This window comes from Artemia sp. Qi Xiang Cuo, chromosome 15 (assembly GCF_049724085.1).
Source record: "Artemia sp. Qi Xiang Cuo chromosome 15, ASM4972408v1, whole genome shotgun sequence".
NCBI classification, from domain to species: Eukaryota; Metazoa; Arthropoda; class Branchiopoda; order Anostraca; family Artemiidae; genus Artemia; species Artemia sp. Qi Xiang Cuo.
Genome location: NC_142808.1, coordinates 19,618,598 through 19,641,223, shown reverse-complemented (window position 1 = coordinate 19,641,223; position 22,626 = coordinate 19,618,598). Strand labels below are relative to the sequence as shown.

General features: G+C 35.3%; 1 protein-coding gene across 1 annotated transcript in view; it reads left to right on the top strand.

Moving 5' to 3' along the window:
- Positions 1-22,626, top strand: part of tup (LIM1_Isl and LIM2_Isl domain-containing protein tup) — a 73,649-nt gene that overhangs the window by 17,546 nt on the left and 33,477 nt on the right. Inside the window, exon 4 of the mRNA XM_089101908.1 lies at positions 18,317-18,463. Coding sequence (XP_088958034.1) covers positions 18,317-18,463 — 147 coding nt within the window. The remainder of the gene's footprint in view (positions 1-18,316; positions 18,464-22,626) is intronic.

The window sequence follows — 22,626 nt, the reverse complement described above, 5'->3', positions numbered from 1 at the left end:
AATGGTTATTTGTATAAAAACATTGTAGCCTGGCCTTCGACACGAGACAAATAAATTTTGATATTAAAATCTCAAAATCCGAACAAATTTTACATTTTTGAAACGCGTCTTGGAAGAAAAAAAAGAAGATAGCAACTGATTAGAAACCAAAATAAGATACAAAAATGTGGCTTGGGTCAACTAGTCGATTGTGTTTCGTTAAATAAGATCAATCATAGATAAGAATAATAGCAGCGACATTCGATCCTCTTATTTCCGTTACTACGGAACCGAAGAATAGTGAAAAAGTTACACTTCCTAACAAGGCCGTATCCAGGGGGGGGGGGGTTACCCGGTTTGAACCTCCCCCCCCAAAATTTTTGACCGACTCGAAAATAAGTCGAAAATTAGTAAAACCTAGGTAAAAATCTGTAAAATTAGTCGAAAACTGAGTCAAAAATTAGTAAACCCCCCCCAAAAAAGTCAAAAATTAGTAAACCCCCCCTGAACAAAAATCCTGGATACGGCCCTGCCTCCTAAACGTTAATGAGGCTTTAGGTGGTCACAGACGGCGTATCGGCATTTGTCGCCTTTCCACGGTTCGATTCGTTTGTTTTGTCATTAGTTTTTGTGTGGTTTATATTTTTGATGAGTTCGTGTCTTTTCCAATTTCTCTGTTTTGCTTAACTTTTTATAATCCATTATTTTTGTTTTTGATGTATGCGGGTAATGCATAAATGTAATTATATATTATTATTTAAATTGTCCCTGCTGTCTTTGGCAATCCTCTCTTAGCCCTAGAAATATAAGCAACCTTGCTCCTATAAACATTTCCAAATCTGGAAGAAATGTCTTCACAGTTTTTTTTTCCAATTAAAAGGCCTAATTGTTTTAAGGAAACTGGTTAAAAAAAATTATGAGCATAGTTTTTCTTAGCCACATAAAAAGAAAGTCTTTTTAGCTATAAATATACGTAGTATTAAAAATATGATCAGTTTTGTTCCTAGAAATAATCTCAAATCCAGAAGGATCACAAAAAGTGAAAATCTCCCCACACATTCGCCGTCTTTTTGAGACAAACCTCTCTATTTCTTTGAAAAGCGAACAAGTTTACATACAGAGATCGATGGGGACGGTGCAGCCTGAATCAATTAGGTTAATGTTTTAGGAACTCAAAGAAGAATCTCCCCGATCCCTCTTAAAGGGATACTCCCTCAGGAGTGCTTCTTGAAAAGTGAATTAAAAGGATTCAAATGTTTTAGGGGCGGGACTGAGAATTCTAGGGAAAATGATTAGAAATGGAAGTGTGAAATGTAAAGGGGAGAGTCATTTCTACTACATTAGGTCTTTATGCTTGGCTAACTTTTGAAGTGAATTAGAAATTCTGTATTTTTATCAAAAACAAACTTTCTTAAGAAAATGAAACATCACAAACCTAAGAGACCATGTGTTTTCAATTTTTGAAACTTGGCTCTTTTTTCTCAGGGACTGTCCATTGCAAAACATTTACTAGTTTAACCCCATTTTAAGAAAAAGACTCAAAGGAATGACTGTTGGATGTCAGCTATTTATCTCAAATTTCTCTTTTTTATTAAGTGAATAGTGAAAAAAAATTTGACTATACTTTCCATTTGAAAAAAACTTACGATTTTTGTAATAATTTTAACCAAGATGCTTTTTTCTAAGATTTTTTGGAACTACCATAATGGATCACTGGCATATCTTGAAATTTGATAGAGGACGGGGCTAAAAACATTCATTCCGAAGTGAATGGAACAGTTTGTTTCCTATTGCGCCTGGTTCGTTTTGTATTAGTGTTTTAGAAAAGGGCTATGAAATCAACTGGATATGATTTTAAAAGTTGGAGATTTTGTATTTCGTACATCTTCAAAAAAAAAAAATTATCAAAATAGGCACTTTATTCAATTCTCCATAGTAATTAAAAAAAAGATGATTATTAATCCGAGAGTTTGCTACAGTCCAATATCTATTCACCCCTGCCATTCGTCTTTATCTCGAGGATTACTTTGTATATTCCTCAAGTTCTTCCATCACTTCTGTAAGATTTTAAAAAAATAAGTCCTTACAAAACAATAAATTTTTATTCTATTTTTGAAGGAATCTTTTGTCGCAAATAGAACACAGAGCCCTGAATAGGATAGGATCCGGCACTTGACCCTTGAAGTCCAAACCGGCGGTACTGATCTCCGTTTCAAGGCTCTTCGGCCAGGAAGTACAATGGGGGGTTGTGGGCCAGAAATCCTGTGCTTTCGCAAACCCTTCATGCTTACCTTCCCCAGATTTCTCCAGGAAAACCTTTAGAGGTGGGTCGACTCTGGCTAAGCTTACAGAGTCACGCCACTTACCACTGTCTCAAATCAAATAAACAGTCCCGCCACACCAGGAATCAAACCCCGCCCCTTGGGTAAAGGATTCCAAACCTAGCAGAATCCCGTCTCAAAAAGTACTAAGCATAAAAAACAAAGAAGTCAATTGTGTTGGACAGACATGCACCGTAGACGTGATCTTCTGGCCCAAGCTTTTCTGAATTTTAAAGTTTTTACGATTTTCCAGTGATTTTCTATGACTTTCATTATAATTCACTTGCGTTCTTCATTTTCTCAACTTGGGATCTACAAGGTTTTGTCCCTTTCTCGAGTTTCAGCGTACATGATTGGTTCAGCACCAAAAAAATTCAATCACATGATTGCTTAAGCGTAGATCAAAAGGGAAAGCCAAATCACCCCATCATTTTCAACCATTGCCGTATTTTGCCGTTGTTTCTATGTCAAATTTTGAGCCAAAATGCAAAACATGATTGGTTCTTCTGTTTTTGACGTTAAGCCAGTAAAAAGAACCAAAAGTTTTTGAGTCACAACATTTCTTACAAGTAAGTTATCTGTTTCTCAATAAAACTTTCCCCGCTACACTCCATTTTTAATCATTAATTAAAGTGAATAAGCTTTCTAGGAAAAAGCTTTCTAGGAAAACCACATGAAGGATTAATGAGAATTTATAAAATATATTAAGAGCTTTAAATTTTGACTTAAAACTTGTGATCTTTATGCTTGCCAATTTGAGGGGGAGGGGCATGGTGTCAATTGTACATCCTAGATTTCGAAAAATACCTTTTGGAAAAAAGTAAAATTGCCCCTCTAAAGTTTGGAAAACACTTTCTTGTAGGAATGAGGTAGAAAATATGTTTTTCAATACCTAGAGGTTGGCAATTTTGTTTTGTTTGAGGTTGGCAATTTCACTTTGCTTTAATAGAAAATACCACAAGGCCATTTTTCAATGAAAATATAAAAAAAATCAGAATCTAAATAATTAATTTTGACAGGGGGAGGGGGTGATAGAAAAAACCCTCCACTGTTTGCCGCCACTGGTGCTAATACTCTCCATCGCTTATGGATAACCATTTAAAGGTAGGATTTTCTTTCATAGCAATTGTGAAATAAGTCTAAAATTTTAATTTATCTGTTCAATAAATTGCTCTGAAAAAGTGACACATTGCTTAATGTGGTTTACCAAATTGTCATCAAAAACAAATATGGCTAATTTGTGAACGAACGTGTGAGTCTTGAGTAAATGACTTCTTTTTCAAGCCCTTTAAAGAAAAATTCTACAGGCTTATGTTTTCTAGACATCTCTTAATAGTATTCATTCCCATTATTTTTCACTGAAACTTTTTTCTAGAATATGAGAAAAAAGGAATAGGCTCGCTAAAGCTATAACTCCAATTAGCTATTGATAAATTAAATATAATGACCAAAAAATTAAGAGAGATGAACAAGAAGAGATAAAGCCCCTCTAGCAATAAATAAATCAATAGCAGGATGTATTTAGTGCCGCATCATGATGGTTTAATAATGGTGTCAACGGTACCCCCTCTGTTCATGAAAATAGATCGCCATCCAAGATAAAAAGGATGTTTGATTAATTACCTAAACGGCAACTTCGTTTTTCATAGTTTTATTTCACGTCAGTGATTAATTAGTTGTCTGATAAAAGTGTTGGGGAATTTTTAGATGCAAAATTTGAAAATTTATTTATCCGTGAGCCCTGTTTTAAATACTACAGTCCATGATGATAATAAGCGCAGAGATTGATTCCTACTGACTGGTCGACAATGAAGTTCTACTAGGATTGTAACTCTTTGATTGTTTGATAAAAACTTAATTGAAATGAAGAAAGCATAATAGGGGACTTTTAGGCCTCTGTCTCTAAAAGATAACCCACAATAATATCCTATTTTGTATATTTCTTATAATGAATTTGTTTCTCGCATCTCTTTTTTAACTTGAGTCTCGCCCTCTGGTCTTCCTTATCCAGCCTCTCCACCCCTTTCCCAGGAAAAAAAAAACAAGCCTCGCAAGAAGAAATTTTTCCAATGATATCTTTTGGTACTTGTCTATTATATAAGACACACCAAAGTGAAGTTTGGTGAATGCTAATGAAATAAAACAAACTATGATGAAAATACAATGCTTTAGTAACAAAATTATCAAAACTACCACAAATGATTATGCGAGGGGGGACGCCTAGAGCGCATAACCTAAAATGACCTAACCTAACCAAAATACCAACTAAGTATTTAATTAAAAAAAAAAGCTATAACGTGGTTTCTCAACGAGCCGAAGGTTATTGTCTGGTATAGACTGCTTGAAAAGCCGGGTATTCGCAATACAAGTTATGAGTGTGTTATATATTTTAGACAAGTACCTATCCTTTTTACGCAATTCACCCTCTTGTACCCTAGTTCAATCCCCCTAAAAATAAGTTTTTGCAAGATTGTCTTTTGGAATGTTTCACATATTTCTTAGGTGTGTGTTATGGTCAATGGTGCTTTGGAAAAAGAGGTAAAAATATATCTTTTACCTTATCTGACCTTACATTTTACCCATATCTCTTACCTTACCTTATCTTATGTATTTATATTTATCTGTGATGTTAATACGTCTGGTAGTGGCGAACTGCAACGTGTCCATGTTTTAATTTTTGGCAGTGGATATAAGAAAATTTTTGGGGAAACACTTCCAAACAAGATGGTATCCAAGGGAGGGGTTAGGGGGTCCGAACCCCCTACCCACCGAAATATTTGTCTAGGTCGTAAAAACATAACAAAATGCATGTAAAACAATATTTTTGCATATTTTAAAGTTTTTTGCACCCCCTCCCTCCTCAAATAAAAATCCGGAGGCCCTGCTTTTAAATGTGCAATATTTTGAAAAGAGGCCTCCCCTGGAAACAAAGAAAGGATGTCATAAATCTTCCTATGGGACAAAGAAAGATTAAAAAAAAAAGTGAAGTACCATGCTCATACGATAGGCCCGTGGTTCTCAAACTGAGGTACGTGTACCCCTTGGATATACGCAAAAATCTTAAGAGGGTATGCGGCCGCTATAGTTTATAGCTATAGTATATAATTTAGCTATAGTTTACTTGGTACTTGTGCATTATATCTAACACAGCGCGATAGACTCTACAAGGAAATACTACAGGAAACCAGTCAAACGGGTATTTGAAATGTATAAATGGATCGCAAAGCGTGATTTCTTATTGCATTTACAATATTTAAACTGTTGTTTTATGGGGTTTAAGCGGGGGGTGAAGAGGGGGGTTTAAGATATGCTATGCTTTACCCCACCCCCAACCCTAATGTGCAAATATATAGTCCAAATTTGTTTCTAAACTATTATATTTTCATCCTATTTTATTTCATTAGCATTAACCAAACATGATTTCTTTCGTGTGTAGGATATAATGCCCAAGTGCCTTTTACTTAGCGCCGGTAAGTGAGAAGGGGTACCTAAAATGTTTTGTGGGTAACTGTTTGTGGGTACAGTGTCTAAATAAGTTTGAGAACCACTGCAATAGGCTATTGATATATTCTATGCTTCGTAACTGTTTTGGCCTTCCTGGGTGTGAAGACACTTCCCGTGTGCTCTTCCAGCTATTACCCTTGTCAATAAACTATTGAGACATTAGTCAGGCACGTACATAGGGATTTTTTGGGGGGAGAGGGGAAATAATAAATTGGTTTCAGCAATTTGGATAAGAAGTGCCCAGAAATGCGGGAAAATCTACAATTTCTGCGGAAGGTCTGGGCCCTGTGGTCCCCTCTGCGTACATCTCTGATCTAAATATCTTCACGAAAGTTTTCACGAAATTTTATTTATAGTTTAGGATTAAGACAGACTTCTTTCGCCTGTTTTGCTTCCTTTATTATATAAGCTGGGCAAATCCTTAATAGCTAAGAAAACAACTCTTGTGTACAGATGGGGTGGTCACATGAAAGTTTACTTAAAGGGGAGTAACTTTCTACCGCGATTAAATAAACTGATTGTCAACACCCTTTTAGCCGAAAATTCCGGAGCCTGTCTTTCTAGTTTACAAAAGAAAACTGGGGCTCTTAAAATATTTGATTTGACAAAAAGTAAAAAAAAATTATTTGAAAAGTCAATTAGTTTTTGGTAAAAAAAAACTTGTCTTTTTGTTCATCGAACAAAGACTTGTACATAAAAATAAAACCTGATTCAGGAATGACTGAATAGCAACGTCAAACACTTGACGATGCTCATTCATTTATACAAAAGCTTTCTTTTCCATATAAATATACTACAGATATGTTTAATATGATTGTAAAGGGGCAGTCGCCCTGTGGCAAAGGGAGCAGAGTGGCTTCGTCCTCTGTCGAAGCAGGGGCTAAAACCTCAACCTTCCACACATGATATATTTGCTTCCTTACTATATACTTAGCTGCGTCCAAACATCTGAAATAAGATACCATGATTCTATTTTTGTTCCAAACCTTTTTCTAGAAATCTTTTTCCTACCATAGACGACCCAATATCCTCACTTCAGCCAAGAGGGCGTAAGTCCACTTTCTGGCGAAAACGAGGTGAGTGTAACAATGTTTGCTTCCTGTTAAGTTTACACTGTGCTCCAACTGTCAGGATAATAAGCGCGCTTTATTAGAGATTAAATAAAAAAAAACAAGTTTTTAAACTGAAAGTAAGGAGCGACATTAAAACTTAAAACGAACAGAAATTATTCCGTATATGAAAGGGGCTGTCCCCTCCTCAACGCCTCGCTCTTTATTCCGTATATGAAACGGGCTGTCCCCTCCTCAACGCCTCGCTCTTTACGATAAAGTTTTACTCTGTCTCACAAATTTTTTTTTAAACAATAAAAAAATTTAGCGTAAAGATCGAGGCGTTGAGGAGGGGACAGCCCCTTTCATATACGGAATAAAGAGCGAGGCGTTGAGGAGGGGACAGCCCCTTTCATATACGGAATAATTTCTGTTCGTTTTAAGTTTTAATGTCGCTCCTTACTTTCAGTTTAAAAAACTTGTTTTTTTTATTTAATTTCTGATCGTTTTTTAGTTAATGCAGCTTTTATTTGCATAAAAATTTTACTTTTCTTTTGCTAAATGAATGTCTTTACAAATTAACTTACGTAACTAACTTCTATATTCGTATATTTTTCTTCTGGCAAAAATTCAAAGTTGCAGATTTTTGCAGATATGAGCTTGAAACCTATGTAATAGGGTTTTCTGATACGCTGAATCTGACGTTGTGATTTTCATTAAAATTCTTTCACTTGTAGGGGATGTTTCCCCCTCTTTAAAAAATCGAGTAAATTTCCTCAGGCTTGTTGCCTTTGATGAGTAATACTAAACTTAATAAAATTTATATATTTAGAATCAGCATTATAAACACATTCTTTTGATACATTTATTGACATCAAAATTCCGTTTTTAAAAGTTTCGATTACTATTGAGCCGTATCGCTTGTTTTTTTATTGTTTTTTTTATTACGTATATGTTATTACGTATATGAGGGGGTTCTGCCCTTAGTCAATACCACGCTTTTTACGTTAAAAGTTAAAAAAAATTTGATTCACAAACCCCTGAATCACAAAGGCCGTTTAATTAGAATAGATAGCTCTTTTGAAAGCACTAAATAAAAACTGTAGCGTAAAGAGCAAGGTATTGACTTGGGGGAGAACCCCCTCACATACGTTATAATTTCTGTTCGTTTTAAGTTCTAATATTCCTTCTTACATTTCAGTTCAAAAAACTTGTTTTTTTTAATTTAATTTCTGATCGTTTTTTAAATAATGCTTGGAAATCCGGCGCCCCCTTCATAGAAATTTCCCATGCCACAAATAAACATCCTCCACTTACATATTCTCAAGAGTAACTCCCTCCTCTCTCCCACCCTCCCGACCAAATCCTGCCGGAAAATGGTTTTATACTTCCCATTAACCAATAAATAATGCTGGCAAGTCCGGCGCCCCCTGCATGGCGCGTTCCCGTCCCCCAGGACCACTTCCTTCATGACCAGATCCTCCAACAGAACCCCCGACCCACCCTTCCCTCCCACTAGCAGAAAAAAACCTCCTGAAAACGTCTGTATACTTCCGAATAACCAATACAATATGTTAACATTGGGTAAAGTTCATAACTTTTAGCCCTCCCTCTGGATACTTCGGGGGATTAAGTAATCCTAAAAGACATATTTATCTTATTTTTGACCCTGTTGAACAAAATGGCTATCTCAAAATTTTGATCGGGTGACTTTGGTAAAAAAATGAGCGTGGGAGGGGGCCTAGTTGCCCTCCATTTTTTTTGGTCACTTAAAAAAGGCACTGGAACTTTTAATTTCCATTCCAATGAGCCCTCCTACGAGATTCTAGGACCACTGAGTCGATACGATTACTCCTGGAAAAAAAAACAACAAACAAACAAACAAACAAATAAACACGCATCCGTGATCTTTCTTCTGGCAAAAAATGCAAAATTCCACATTTTTGTAGATGGGAGCTTGAAACCTCTACAGTAGGGTTCTTTGATACGCTGAATATGATTGTGTGAATTTCATTAAGGTTCTATAACTTTTAGAGGGTCTTTCCCCCTTTTTTTGAAAATCAGCCAAATTTTCTCAGGCGCGTAACTTTTGATGGGTTGCACTAAACTTGATGAAGATTATATATATTTGAAATCAGCATTAAAATCTGATTCTTTTGATATATTTATTGGTATCAAAAACCCGTTTTCTAGAGTTTCGGTTACCATTGAGCCGGGTCGCTCCTTACTTACAGTTCGTTACCACGAACTGTTTGATTTAACATAACTAATAAAGGAAAAAAAAACAAAGCAACTTGTCACGGACACCTACACGGTTTGATTCGAGGTTGCCTGTAATATCACTCCTCTTGGAAGAGGAGGGCTAAAATTGAACAGAATGTGTAAAATGTGTAGCATTTGTAGAAAATTATGGCGGCTTGCATAAGAATAAAATTCAGACCTTCTCCCTCCCTCTACAAAAATAGATAAGGATAAAACACGAATTAAATAGGGAATAATATATCGTTCGGGTCCCCCTTCAATGATCTTTATAAATATAATAAGCCGTGCTCTCTTAATTTCTTCCCACCCTCATCCCCTTCCAAACAGGACTGGGTATAGAACTAAGCCATATACAAAAGTAAAATGTTTTTGGAATTTTTTTTTTCAAATTGGCTTTATTTAGCGTTATAAACCAATTCATGGTAGATAATAGGCACAAAAGATAATGACAAACCCATAAAACAAGAAAACTTTTGTACATAGCGTAGGTTTATATCTGAGATGGAGAATATTACGAAACAACTATAAAAATAACTATTTTTGGTCTTCTAAAGGACCAAATTTTCACCAAATATAAATTCGTTTTAATTTTAAGTAAATAGGGCGTTTTTTAGCCAAAATTAATCTCCAAAACCTCTTCAGAAAATTTTGTTGACGCTTGCCACCTCCTGAAAAATTTCCCGAACGTCCTTGCGACATACCAAAATTTCATGACCATCCTTGTGGCGTACCAAAATAAGACTATTTGCAAACTATTTAAATCTTTTCATATATGTGGATTTGAGTAAATTCACTGGTTTCATTATGTAAGTCAAAGCCAACTATGCACTATTTTGTGAAGGAGTTGGTTTCAGCGGAGGCCAAGATTCAAAAATTGTAACGACAAAAAAAAAAAAAAAAAAAAAAAAAAAAATGGCGAGTTTCCTAATATCCTCTCTTTGCATGTACGTCAGTTGCGTCTATTCACGAGAACAAAGGGGGGACAAATCGTGTTTTTCAAGACCTGGCAGACAAAATTTTGTTGTTTTTTGCAAGGTTTTCAACAAAAACACAAAAGAAGTATTTTTAATAAGAAAATTATCTTTTAAAATTTGGATGCGAAAAGTTTAGAGAGGATATGCATACCCCGTCACCCGTATTTATGCCCTCAATGTACTTACAAGGTGGTGCATCCTGGTCTTCACGTAGCAATTTCTAATTCGTTGGAGATAACAAAAACCAAATTTATACTCTCCCGAAAAGTATTGAAGGTTAGTGTTGCTACATTTTGCCTGAATACCTAGTATGGTCGTCGGGGGGAGGGGGGTCAAAACTGATAGAGAATCCACCAGGTAATGAGTTTCCCAAGAATCTTTTGTGAAGAAAACGAGCAGCTCCTGTGCCCATAGCTGGATATCTTGATATACTTGGTGGAAAAAATAATGTATTAAGTTTTAATATAGTGCTAACTTCAAATCTAGCGTAGCTGACCAAAATCAAAACACATTTATATCATTTTTTGAAACTTCGAATCAGATATACAACACTTATTGCTGTGATCAGGGGAGTAGCTCTAGCATTTTATTGGGGAGGGGGAAAAAGGGGCCCATATCCGGATAGTCAAGGGACTTGGGCTATATAATAGTTTTCTCCAATTATTGGTGGGGTGGGGGGGGCAACTGCCCCCACCTTGCTCTCCCCAAACGACACTCTTGGGTGTGAGGGCTTATTTGACGACCTATGAAACCTGATGAATCATTTGACAACTCCTTTTGATTTATTTTTATTAATAATCGCATGTTAATTCAAAATCATCGCACACTTTTTCATTAAACCAAGCAACTTGAAGCTGTAGTTCGCCAAACCCTTATTTTTTACAAAAAAAAGGTGAGGAATTGCGGGAAAATTGCAGACAATTTTAGCATTTGCAAATCCTAGGGGAATTAACTTGAGCCCATTATACTCCTCTTTTTGGTGTATATTTCAGAAATACTTAAACCTTGGTGGGGCGAGGTAATCCTTCCCCTTCATACAATAAAAGTTTTGATTCCGGGTGTCTAGTGGCGTCGTTTTTTGATGACAAAGAGGGCAGTTACCCCCCCCCCCCCAACAATTTGGAGGGAATTTATTATATAACCTATGCCCCTTGACTCTCCGGATAAAGACCCCTCTTACCCTTCAATAAAAATGATGGAGCTACGCCCCTGCGGGTTTCCCTTCGCCTATTATAGTTATTAGGTTGTCTTTTTCTTACGAACTAACTATGCAGAAGTTTTTATATCGATTGTATCCAACACATGCTACTTTGTTGTTTTTCGCTTATTGAGACGGTATCTTTCAATTACTGTCAATAAATTCCGTCTTTTTTTTATCACACGACACGGTAGGGGTGAGACGCTTTTGGATTAACACTTGGATATGAGTGCAATGATGCAGAAGAACTATTCCATAGTGTTTAAAGTGGAGGGTCGTCAGTCAACGTCGACTGGAGCAAAAAAGCATTAAAAAAAAATTGTTTTTAAGCTTAATAGTGTCCGTAAATTTACTCCATAGATTACAAATTTAAGTTATGGGAGGCTTTCCCCTCCACCTTTCTTCAAAAAAAAAGAAGAAGAAACTATTCCTTGATAAGATAAAAAACAAATCCCAAATTCTAACAAAAAAGCTTTGTTATTGTTTGAAAGTAGTGCAATGGGGAAGCTATTCCCCTGAAGTCCGAAAAATTAAAAAAACAAAATTCAGCAATTATAGCTTTCAATTTTATGTATATATATATATATATATATATATATATATATATATATATATATATATATATATATATATATATATATATATATATATATATATATATATATATATATATATATATATATATATATATATATATATATATATATATATATATATATATATATATATATATTATATATATATATATATATATATATATATATATATATATATATATATATATATATATGTGACACGAAATTCTCGCTGTAATTGCACTACAAAAATCTAGTGAAACTAAACTTGCGCCAGATTGAACTACAAAGCTTCAAGAAATAGCTTGTCACCCCATTTTGTCGATATTTCCGTTCAAAATTAACAAGAAACAAATAAATGAAAGGCAAAACTTTGAAAAATCGCCAGCACCTAGAAATATCCAAAAAAGTAATTCTAAAGCATATTTTTTGCCCAAAACGATGAGTTTTTTATCTCTCTAGTTGGGCCAGATTCCCTATTCCGCCAGAAAATTCCTGCCTAGGAATTTAAAAAAATCCCCGTAAAGATAAAGTCTTAAAACCTATCCCAGTTTCTCATTCTCCCTTCTTCGTATTTTACTCTAATTTTCTTTACATTTTCTAGTTTTTCTTTACATCCTTATCCTTGTTTTTATTGTTTGGCTTGCTCTTCTTCAACCGTAAAAAGAAGTGTTTATGAGAAAAATATTTACAAAAACATTTTCAGTTTATGATTTCAATGGCAACGACAAAAGTCATTTAGGTACTTTCCCATTATCCGGGCCTCTCGGCTTAATCACTATGGACTAGGCAATGATAAAACCCGTTTTTGACGTCTTAACTGTTATAGAGCAGGCAATGACAGCAAGGTTTTCATTGCGTATACGATATTAAACAGTGGTTTTTGGTATTTAGGGGGGGGGGGGGAAGGTACCTAGGTTAGGTTAGGTATTTAATATACGCAAGGCTTTATCCCCCCCCCCACCCCCTAAAGTGCAAATATATAGCCCAAATTTGTTTATAAACTATTATATATTAATACTATTTTATTTTATTTCATTATCATTAACCAAACTTGACTTTTTGGAGAGGCCCGCATAATGGGATAGTACCGTTTAATCTTAGATGCCAGAAACACATGAAGGCAGGACTAACTATTCTCTCGGCCCCTCAAAATCCTAAGATTCGTATGATTTCAGTTCGCCTCTTTTCCAAATTTCTTCAATCTCTAAGCATAGGGGATTAATAATAATTCCCTTTATTTGGGGGAGGGGTTTCTGATGGATATAAAATTTTAATTTTTGACATAAGTGTGTTGGGACAAAAATAACTAGGAGTGCCCTACTGCCTAGATTCCTCTAAGTATAAATTACATTGTAATTATCTACCATAGAAGTTATTTTAAATTGTATCTACGAGAATTCTGCCCATTCCCTATCCCATAGTGTGTGCAAGTACAGGGGCAGATCCAGAGCGAAATCTTAGGGGGGGGGGGCAGTTTAACAAGGGTACCATTAAGCAAAATCTTTGGGGGGGGGGGTGTACTGTGACGAGGGTGCCAATAATTGACCAAATTGACAATTTTTTTTGAAAAAAAAAGAAAAAAAACACGAATGAAGGCGCAAGAATAAATCTTGGAGGAGGATCCGGGGTTTCCCCTCGATCCGTCAGTGTTCAAGCATGAGTCGTAATCCCCCCAAAATATTAGACTGTTGTAATAGTCTCAAAATACCCATTGCGTGCAACTTAAGTGGCCCCAATGATAAATTTTGATTAATTTGAATTGTAATAGTCAACCGATAAGGTCCATAAGTATGGGTTATTAGCTCTAAGCAAAAATGATTGGCACGATATACAGCAAAACAAGAATGAGATAAAGATCTCAGTATGACATCAATGCCATCTGTACTGTCATAATCAGTATGACAAGCCATCAAGTGGTCTGCAGCTGATCTCAAATGGAGCGAGACAATCTGGGCGAATTTAGTGCAAAAAGTCAACAGGGGGGCTACGTTTGTGATCGCCCTTGCGAGACCCCCTTCTTACTCAAGCAGGCTAACAGATGTTTGTGTGTATATGAAGGATTTACAGTATTAAATGTCATAGAGGTTGCTCTGCTTGTTGACTTTTGTGTCCTAATGTCACCCACAATGTGGCTTTTTGCTTTTCCGGATTTCCATAATTTGGATATTTTTATTTCTAGCATGGCTGCTTCACAAAAGAGTTAACCAGCCGAGTAATTTTGTGGTATTCTGAATTTTTCAGATCATAAAGCTGCGGAAAAGGACACAATTACATCCATGTGTTAAAAGGACAATGAATTGATTTAACACTAATATCAAAGGATTTACATTTTCTATTCAATTGATAAATAGAAAAAAAAACACCCAAAACTTTATGCCTATTCAGCCATGGTATTTGTCAACATATAAAATTGTTTCAACTTAATTCATATTAAACAAAAGGGAAATAAGAAATCTTACTATGGTAGAAACAAATATGATTGCATAGAATACATCTTCAAATGGCTTTATTCTTAAAATTTCTTAACTTTAATTTGAACAATTGGAAATGGGGACGTGGATATTTTAAACTTGTTTAGTAGTTCTTTTTTCATTTGTATGAAAAAACCGGCATTTCGGGTGGAAACAAAATAATGACATTGAAACTTAAAAAGAACCAAAATTACTCCGTCTACAAAGGGGTCTACTCAACCCCTCACTTTTTACACTACAATTTAGCTAGCATTTAATTGAATATAAATTACTCTGTGTATGTACATACCGTGGCTGTAGAAGTCTTTAAAAAAATACAATTTTCTATTTTAACGTTTTAAAAGGTAATTGGCACATAAAACACATTAAATTACCCGTTAAGTACAGTTGTTGCAATCATGTTTATGCCTTCAGTAAAGCACTATGCAACTTTAGTGTAAGGATTGGGGGCAGCATACTTATGTACATAATACCCACTGGTCCTCTAATTGTGCAGCTTCTGGCAGTGTCACTTTCAATTTCATAAAATAAAACAGGCATTCTAAAAGTTATGCATGGGTTTATTTTCAATCAGTGATTCTTGAAAATGAATTCAATTTTAGTGGTTTTGTTAAAGTTTATCTTTTGCTACCTATTTTAGTGCTTTATACTTCAGAATTGTTTTTTAACCAAGTGTATAGCAAATAATTGTTTTTAGCTTTATTCTTTTCCTTCTTGCATTAACTTAGCAGCAGATTATTATCATGTACAAGCAGTTAAAGCTGAAATACTATTTTTGCTATATATTGCGATACTGCAGTGGGTAGGGACACGCGAAGGGTAAAGCAGTTCAATCCTGGGTGTCGTAAAGAAGCTCTTACTAAGGTTTAGAAGGCTAGGGCACGATGTGTGAATGAAAAATGACGGATTGCCAAAGATTGTCCATGTCGGCCAACCATCTAGGGCCAAACGAAAAGCAGGTCGTCCCCGAATGGGGCGGAAGGAGTTCGTAAAGAAAGACTTAATGAAGATTGGAATTTCTTGGAAGGGTGTAAAGAAGAACGCTATGAATAAATTAGGATGGATGAGGAGCGTGTACAGCTGTGTTGGCCTCAGGTGGCTTGGTGCTGTAGTGAGTTATTAATAGTAGTAGTAGTATATAATCAGGGGATTTTCGAATTTGGATTTTTTTTTTCTGTGTATTTTGCTGCTGCATGCAAAACTGTTATATATAGTGAAAAGCATAGAAATGCAATGTTACTATTATGCTCTGGAATTTTTTATGAAAAAAGTGGAGCAAGTAATTTTAAATTTATCCCATTTTTTAAATTTATGAATCCCGTATTATGTCTATATTATCTCATAATAATCACGTACGATACGTACAATTATCATCCAAAAGGATTTTAACTTTAAAAAATGTCTTAGTTTGCGAAGAGTCTCAAGTTTTGACTGTTTCTGACAGTAATCTGAATGTCTCTAGGATGATATTTTTGAGAAAAAGTTTGGGGAAAAGAATATTTATATTTGTCAATTTTCACCTTATAAATCTAAAAAAACATTCGTTTAAGATATTAAGGAGGGGGAAACCCTTCATATCCGGAATAAATCTGCCAAGATTAGCCTAATATACAAATTTTGTTTTAATTTCTCATTTACGGTGAGCCAAATTCGAACCTGCATTAGTTGAAAAACGTGCAGAAATTAAACTAAAAAAATAAGTTTTTCTAACTGAAAGTAAGGAGCGACATTAGAACTTAAAACAAACAGAATTCCGAACATAAGTTCCGCATATGAAAGGGGTTGTCCCCTCCTCAACGCGTCGGTCTTAACGCTAAAGTTTGACTTTCTCACAACTCTACTTTTTAAAATAATAAAAAAAAATTTAGCGTAAAGAGCGGGGCGTTGAGGAGGGTAGGCCTACAACCCCTTTCATATACGGAATAATTTCTGTTCTTTTTAAGTTTTAATGTCCTTACTTTCAGTAGAAAAAAGCTTGATTTTTTATTTAATACCATACAAGGATAGGGACTGTCAATGAAGATCTTCTGTCGGCTGAATTCATCCTTGGTCCGTCCATGGATACAGGGTTTAAGTAGTGCGGCCAAGCGTTCATAGCGACGTCGCTTTTTGATATAAAAAGCCTGGAAAGAAGAAAGATAATCTAAAATTTGAGCTTCCAAATGAGACTTTAAAAAGGGTCTTATCAACAAGGGAGAATTTTATGCCACTTAATGGGTGGAGAAGGAAGTATTTAGGGACGGTTAAGTTACGGCGTGACCCCTTCTCTTGTCTGATGTGTGAAGAGTCTTAAGTTTTAGAACATTTTATGTGTTATTGTGAAGAACTGAAGGTCCTTAGAGGGGAAATTTTTGGAGGGATGTTATGGATAGAAAGTGCTTAGAAAATAAAATAGGGAGTAGTTGCAAATTGGATATTAGAAATTTGGGAAATTTTGCTAGTCTGGGGATGAGACATAGGGAGGATTTTCTATTGTAGTGTTATTTTCAAAAGTGTTTGAAATTATTATTATGTTTTATGCGTTTTCTTGTTTTTGTATTATCCATGGCCCATGGGGCTTTTGTAAGAAATGTATCTATATCTATGCCCAAACGAAAATATTGCCTACATTTTTTTTTGCATACCCTAGTTTTCAATATTTTGGAAAAAAAATTATTAAGAAAATAACATTAAATATGATTCCTTGCGACATGGAGGATCGAAGCTAGATCCCAGACGTTCCTTGGCGTAGCGTTAACCACTCCGTTGTCACAAGGTGAATATGTCAGATATTTAGATAGTAAATGAAATAGATACGGAAGATCAGCAGCTTATCTCTGAGAAAAAAAATGAACATAGATTACACAGGAAAAAGCGCTCGGCTTATTCTTAGCAAAAACGTAGTAACTAAAAGTAAAGAGCGAAATTAAGACTTAAAAGAACTGGAAACTATCCTGTATACAAGGGATGGGGGAGAGATGGAAGGAGATTCTTGTTGTGTATATATTGCCTTTAATATATACATTTTAAAAGCAATTACTATTTGCATGAAAAACTATTTATAGTTCGCTACCACAAATTATTTGATAGGTTTAATTTTATCAGGACAAAGCTATGATTTATTAATTTACTCTTACGTATTATTTCGCATTAGCTCATTATAGCCTACTCATCAAATAAAAAACATGTAAAAAATTCCAATTGAAATTAAGGAGGAACATTAAAACCTAAAAGGAGCCAAAATTACTCTGTATATGAGGGGGACTGGCCCTTCCCCAGTCTTTGCTCTTTGCGCTAAATTGTTATATGACGTTAAAAGTGCTTCTCAATCAAATTCAACGTCCCTTGTGTTTGAGCAGTCTTTCTTAGAGAAAAAAAGTCAAACTTTAGCGTAAAAGGAGGAAGGCCCCCTTATGTGGCAGCCCCCCTTATGTGGACTAATTTTTGTTCGTTTTAGTTTTTAATGCTGCTCCTTACTTTCAGTTGGAAAAAACTTGATTTTACATTTAATCAGTTAAAAGATTGGAGACCTTCAATTGACCCTCTGTACTTCAATATTTATTAGAAAGCGCCTGTTCTTAGAATTTTCAAATGCCACCACTGTTTGAAGGGACTTCGAACCAGACAAAATAGAAGGAAGTACAATAGGGCAAACCACGAGATCAGATGTGAACCCCTTACCATAGCCTAATCCCTTGCAGTTTTAAGGTTAAAGGGTTTTTCACCTGCATTTTTACGACCAGTTCACGAGTCAGAGAAATATTTTGAGGGGAGGGGGGATGAACCAGGATGGTAAGGGGACCAGGATGAGGAGGGATGGTAATAGCCTCTTGTATGTACCCCTGATTAAAGGGCTTCAGTCAGTTTATTGAGATCTGACTTAATTCAAAACTAGCTGTATTAGCTTATCTTATTTCTTAAAATAAACGAATTACAGGAATTAAGGTGAGTGTTTACTTGATTGGAAAGTGCAGCTCTTACATAATTACGTTTCATTTCAGATAGTTGTTCAGAAACAGTGATAAGTCCAAAATCCTTAAAGGATGGATCCAATAGAAAACATGGTTCTAGTAATGATGGCAAACCAACTCGAGTTCGAACAGTATTAAACGAAAAGCAGCTACACACACTTCGGACCTGCTATGGAGGTTAGATACTCAAACACTATCTTAACTCAGTTTCAACCCCTAGCCCCCTAATAATTCATCTCATGTTTAACTTTTTCTTCTGTCAGTGTTTTTCGTGTTTGTCAATTAAATTTGTTTGAAGTTTTTCATGACATTTTTATATTAATTGAAATATTAATTAGAAATTTTTAATATATTTTTATATTAATTGAAGTTTTTCATGAAATTTGTGCTAAGAAATTTAATTGGTTTTGCTGGTGCAAGTCAAAGAGGTTATGGTGGAAAGTTCCGGCAAAAAATTCAAAATTCTACATTTGTGTATAGGTATAGGAGCTTGAAACCTCTAAAGAGGAATTCTCCGATATGCCTAATCTGATGGTATAATTTTTATTAAGATCGCTTGACTTTTGGGGGTGTTTTTCCCTTTTTCAAAAAATTGATAAATTTTCACAGGGTCGTATTTTTGAATTAGTAAAATCAAAGTTAATGGATCTTATATATTTGGAATCAAAATAAATTCTTTTGATGTATTTTTTGTTACCAAAATTCTGTTTTTTTTAGAGTTTCAGTTACTATTGGGACGATTTGTTTCTTACTTACAGTCTGTTACCACGAACTGTTCAAAAAAAAAAAAATGTTTTGAGTGCAAATTGTTGAATAAGTAGAGAGAAATTCAAATTTATTTGAATTATAAGCTTCATGACGCCATCGAATACTTGTTTGAAAACCTTGTTTGAAACTGATGTTAAGACTTGCATATAAAATAAGTATTTTTACACAAGTGGATTATTTGGATAGTTTTTCCTTTTTTTGTTGTCGTTATGGTGACTCCAGTAGTAACTCAGCAAGGAATTATGTATTTTATTTATACACATATACATATATATATATATTTTTTATATTGTCAGTATTTCTGGTATGTTCAATTTGTGCTATAAATTAGTACTAAAATTTTCTCTTTTTTTTCTATTCCTGGCACGCCCCTAGGACAACTTGCCTTAGCAAGTTCATAGGCAGGCTAGAAGATTTAGTTGAAAGAATTGTTTTTTTTTTCATGTATTATATATTTACATACATGTATGCATTTTGTTAATTTCTATATTTTATTAATAAACTAAACTAACTAAAAAAAAAACAACTAACTAACTAGGATCTATTTTAGGTATATTATAAAATAGACCTACTGGTCTATTTTAAAAGTTAAATAAACTTAAAAGCAAGCTTAATGTAACCAGGAAAAGATGTGTTTTAATTGTTCAGATGTAGCTTCAACAGTTTAATAAATGTAACCAATCATAATTTGAATATTAAGTAGGAGAAGGCTTTGAAAGCAGGCAATCTAGGGTCAAACAGAAAGCAGGTCGCACCCCAGTCAGGGGGCGGGTTGTGGTATGGAAAGCTTTTAGGGAAATAAGAACGTCTTGGGATGGTGAAAAGAGAGATGCTTTGAATAGATTGAGATGGAAGAGGAGCGTCCGTAGCTGTGTTGGGCTCAGGCGGCTTGGGCCTACAGTGAACTGTTGTTGTTAGTAGTAGTAGTAGAGGGCTTTGAAATTCAAAATGCAAAGCTTTTTTGTCGCAGGATGGTATTCATTTCAGTTGAAACGACTATGTGATGATTTTCCTAGAGTTTGAAAGGGTACTAGGCAGGTCCGTATCAAGGATTTTTCGGGGGGGGGGGAGGTACACAAAAAAACGCTCAAAAATTGTTTATATTCATTTTTGTTACGTTTTTAGGAGTCGGACAAGAATTTCGGGGGATTCAGATCCCTATTCCCCCTGGATACGGCCTTGGTACTAGGACACCATCTTCTGTTTGGATTGTAAAAGTGTGCGCTTTCTTATATGAACAGCCTAAAAGACCCCAATCGGAAGGAGGACCATTGTGGCTATGCCTCTTCATGCATGCCAAACCTCTTTTCGGGGAAAGAAGGTTGGAAAAACTTATAAAATGCTATAAAAGTGATTTGCCTAGAATTTATAAGATAATGATAGGGAAAATGTTTCAAAGCCGAATTCTATGTGAGGGGGCAAGGGCCTAAAGACTCTCCTGCATAACTTCCTGTAATAGTCGAGAACTCTCTAAGAAAATTCTCAATTATCACCAGAGGCATAAGGTTAAAGAAAGTAGGGGGCAATGCTACACTCAGATGGTTTTCAAAAGGTTGTACTATCCCTAAGAGATCAGTACAGTTAATTATCTTCAGGCTGATTCAAGCTAAAACCAGTTACCTATGGCCCGGAAAATTTTAATATGGCGCCCATATTTACGACTGCTATAAATATATAGGATCAACTTGAATAAATCATTCCTAAACATCTTTTCAAAGTCAAACCAAGTCATGCAACTATAAAAGAAGGATTAAAGAATCAGACAAAAAGGGGTAATGTGAACACAAAAGGAAGGTCAGGGGTTTCTCTTTTATATTGAAAGAATCACCTGTTGACTTGAATGTACAAGACATGAACTTGGCAAGTTAGTCAGTATATAGAATTCAACGTTCATAGACTCCGAATAGACGTATTTAACATGTCCGATTAACATGATAATGACAGAAAGGAATGTGAAGCCAAGGACAGAACATGATTTCTTCCTGATAAAAGTAAGGAGAGCTCTAGCCCTAGTTTGGCTTACAAAAAAAAGATAGAAACACTTGAGAACACGACTCTAAAAAGACAGTTGAAGGGCTTTTAAGCTACGGCAGGAAATCACTTAACAGGATTTTGGGGCTTCTACTGTTTGAGATTTCTAAATTTATGCAATTTCTCTTGTAATACTACTACTACTGCTAATAAATTACTTCAGTACCAAACAGCCTGAGACCAACCCGACTACGCACGCCACGTCCATTCCAATATGTTATGAGCTTTGCTCTTTACCCCCTCCCAAAAAGTTCCAATTTCTTGTAAATCCTTCCTTACAACCTCTTTCCACTCCGTTCGGGGAAGACTTGATTTTCGTGTGGTCCTAAATGGCTGAAAAGGACAATATTTGGCAACGGTGCTCCCCATTCACCAGCTACAAATGAAAATAACAAAATTAGAAATCTACAGCCGTTCTAGTTACATTGAAAGTTAATGGTGTTGCATTTAATTTAATTTTGTTTAAATGTCTTATGTGTCAATTTCAACAGGGTTGTGGGTATGCCAAAAATAGGACATGGTGGCGTATTCCACTAATTAATTTCGATGAGAAATTGGCGGCTTTACTGGCTGTGTTCCGACACTGAAAAATTATTTCAAGTTTTACATTCTCTTATATAGGGCAGTTGCACCGATTTATACAAATTTAAGGGGGAGGCGGGGAGTGAAACGTGTTTTTTAAAATCTAGGAAGGGGAGAAATTCTGGTGTGTTTGCAAAAAAAAGGCATTTTTCACTGTAAATACAAAAAAAAACATTTTCAAGTAAAACATTTTCAAGCGAAAAAAAGTAGTTTTCCAAATTTTTAGGGCGCACACAAATCTATAGGGGATGCCGACTGACCCCCCCCCCTCGATAATCCTAATACTACGTATGATGGTGCTTATTTAGTTGGCGCCAGTAAGTAATGGGTCTGCAAGGGATACAAGCAACACGAATACTAAATCTCAGACATGATTTATTCTTTTGATCCACGCACAGGTTAAAAATCAAAAAATATTTGAGATTTACAATTCCGCTAGTTGTATTGAAACTTGTTGACCTATTAACATTCGTTGAGTTTTGTTTAATAGTTTTATGCGCCAATTTAAACAGGGTTTCGGGCATTTAAGAAATAGAACACAGTCCGTATTTCGCTGATAACAGCAGGCGAGAAGAACGCTTTATTTGGTTTTCAAAAAGCGTCCGAGACCCCCCTGTAGAAAAACATGCACCGATTTTCTTTCGAGTCTACCCAAAATCTATTGAAGCGACGTTCGTCCTACTTTCGAAAAAGAGAAATAGAAGCACTCAGTGTGTTAGTATATTCAACCTAATGTCAAGAGACATTAAAATGTTACGAAAAACAGAAATTTACGACTTCCCTGTTTTGGGGCTTGTGACAATTTCTTTCCTTTCTCTCCTTTATTTTAATGAATTATCGTCCTTTTTCTAGCTTTGTTTCAAGTTTGGGTTATTTATTTGTATCTTTCTTCTATGCATCAAACTCTTGTGCTCAAGTTCGTTGAAATGGCAGACCGTAAGTGCAACTCGGGTAATAAG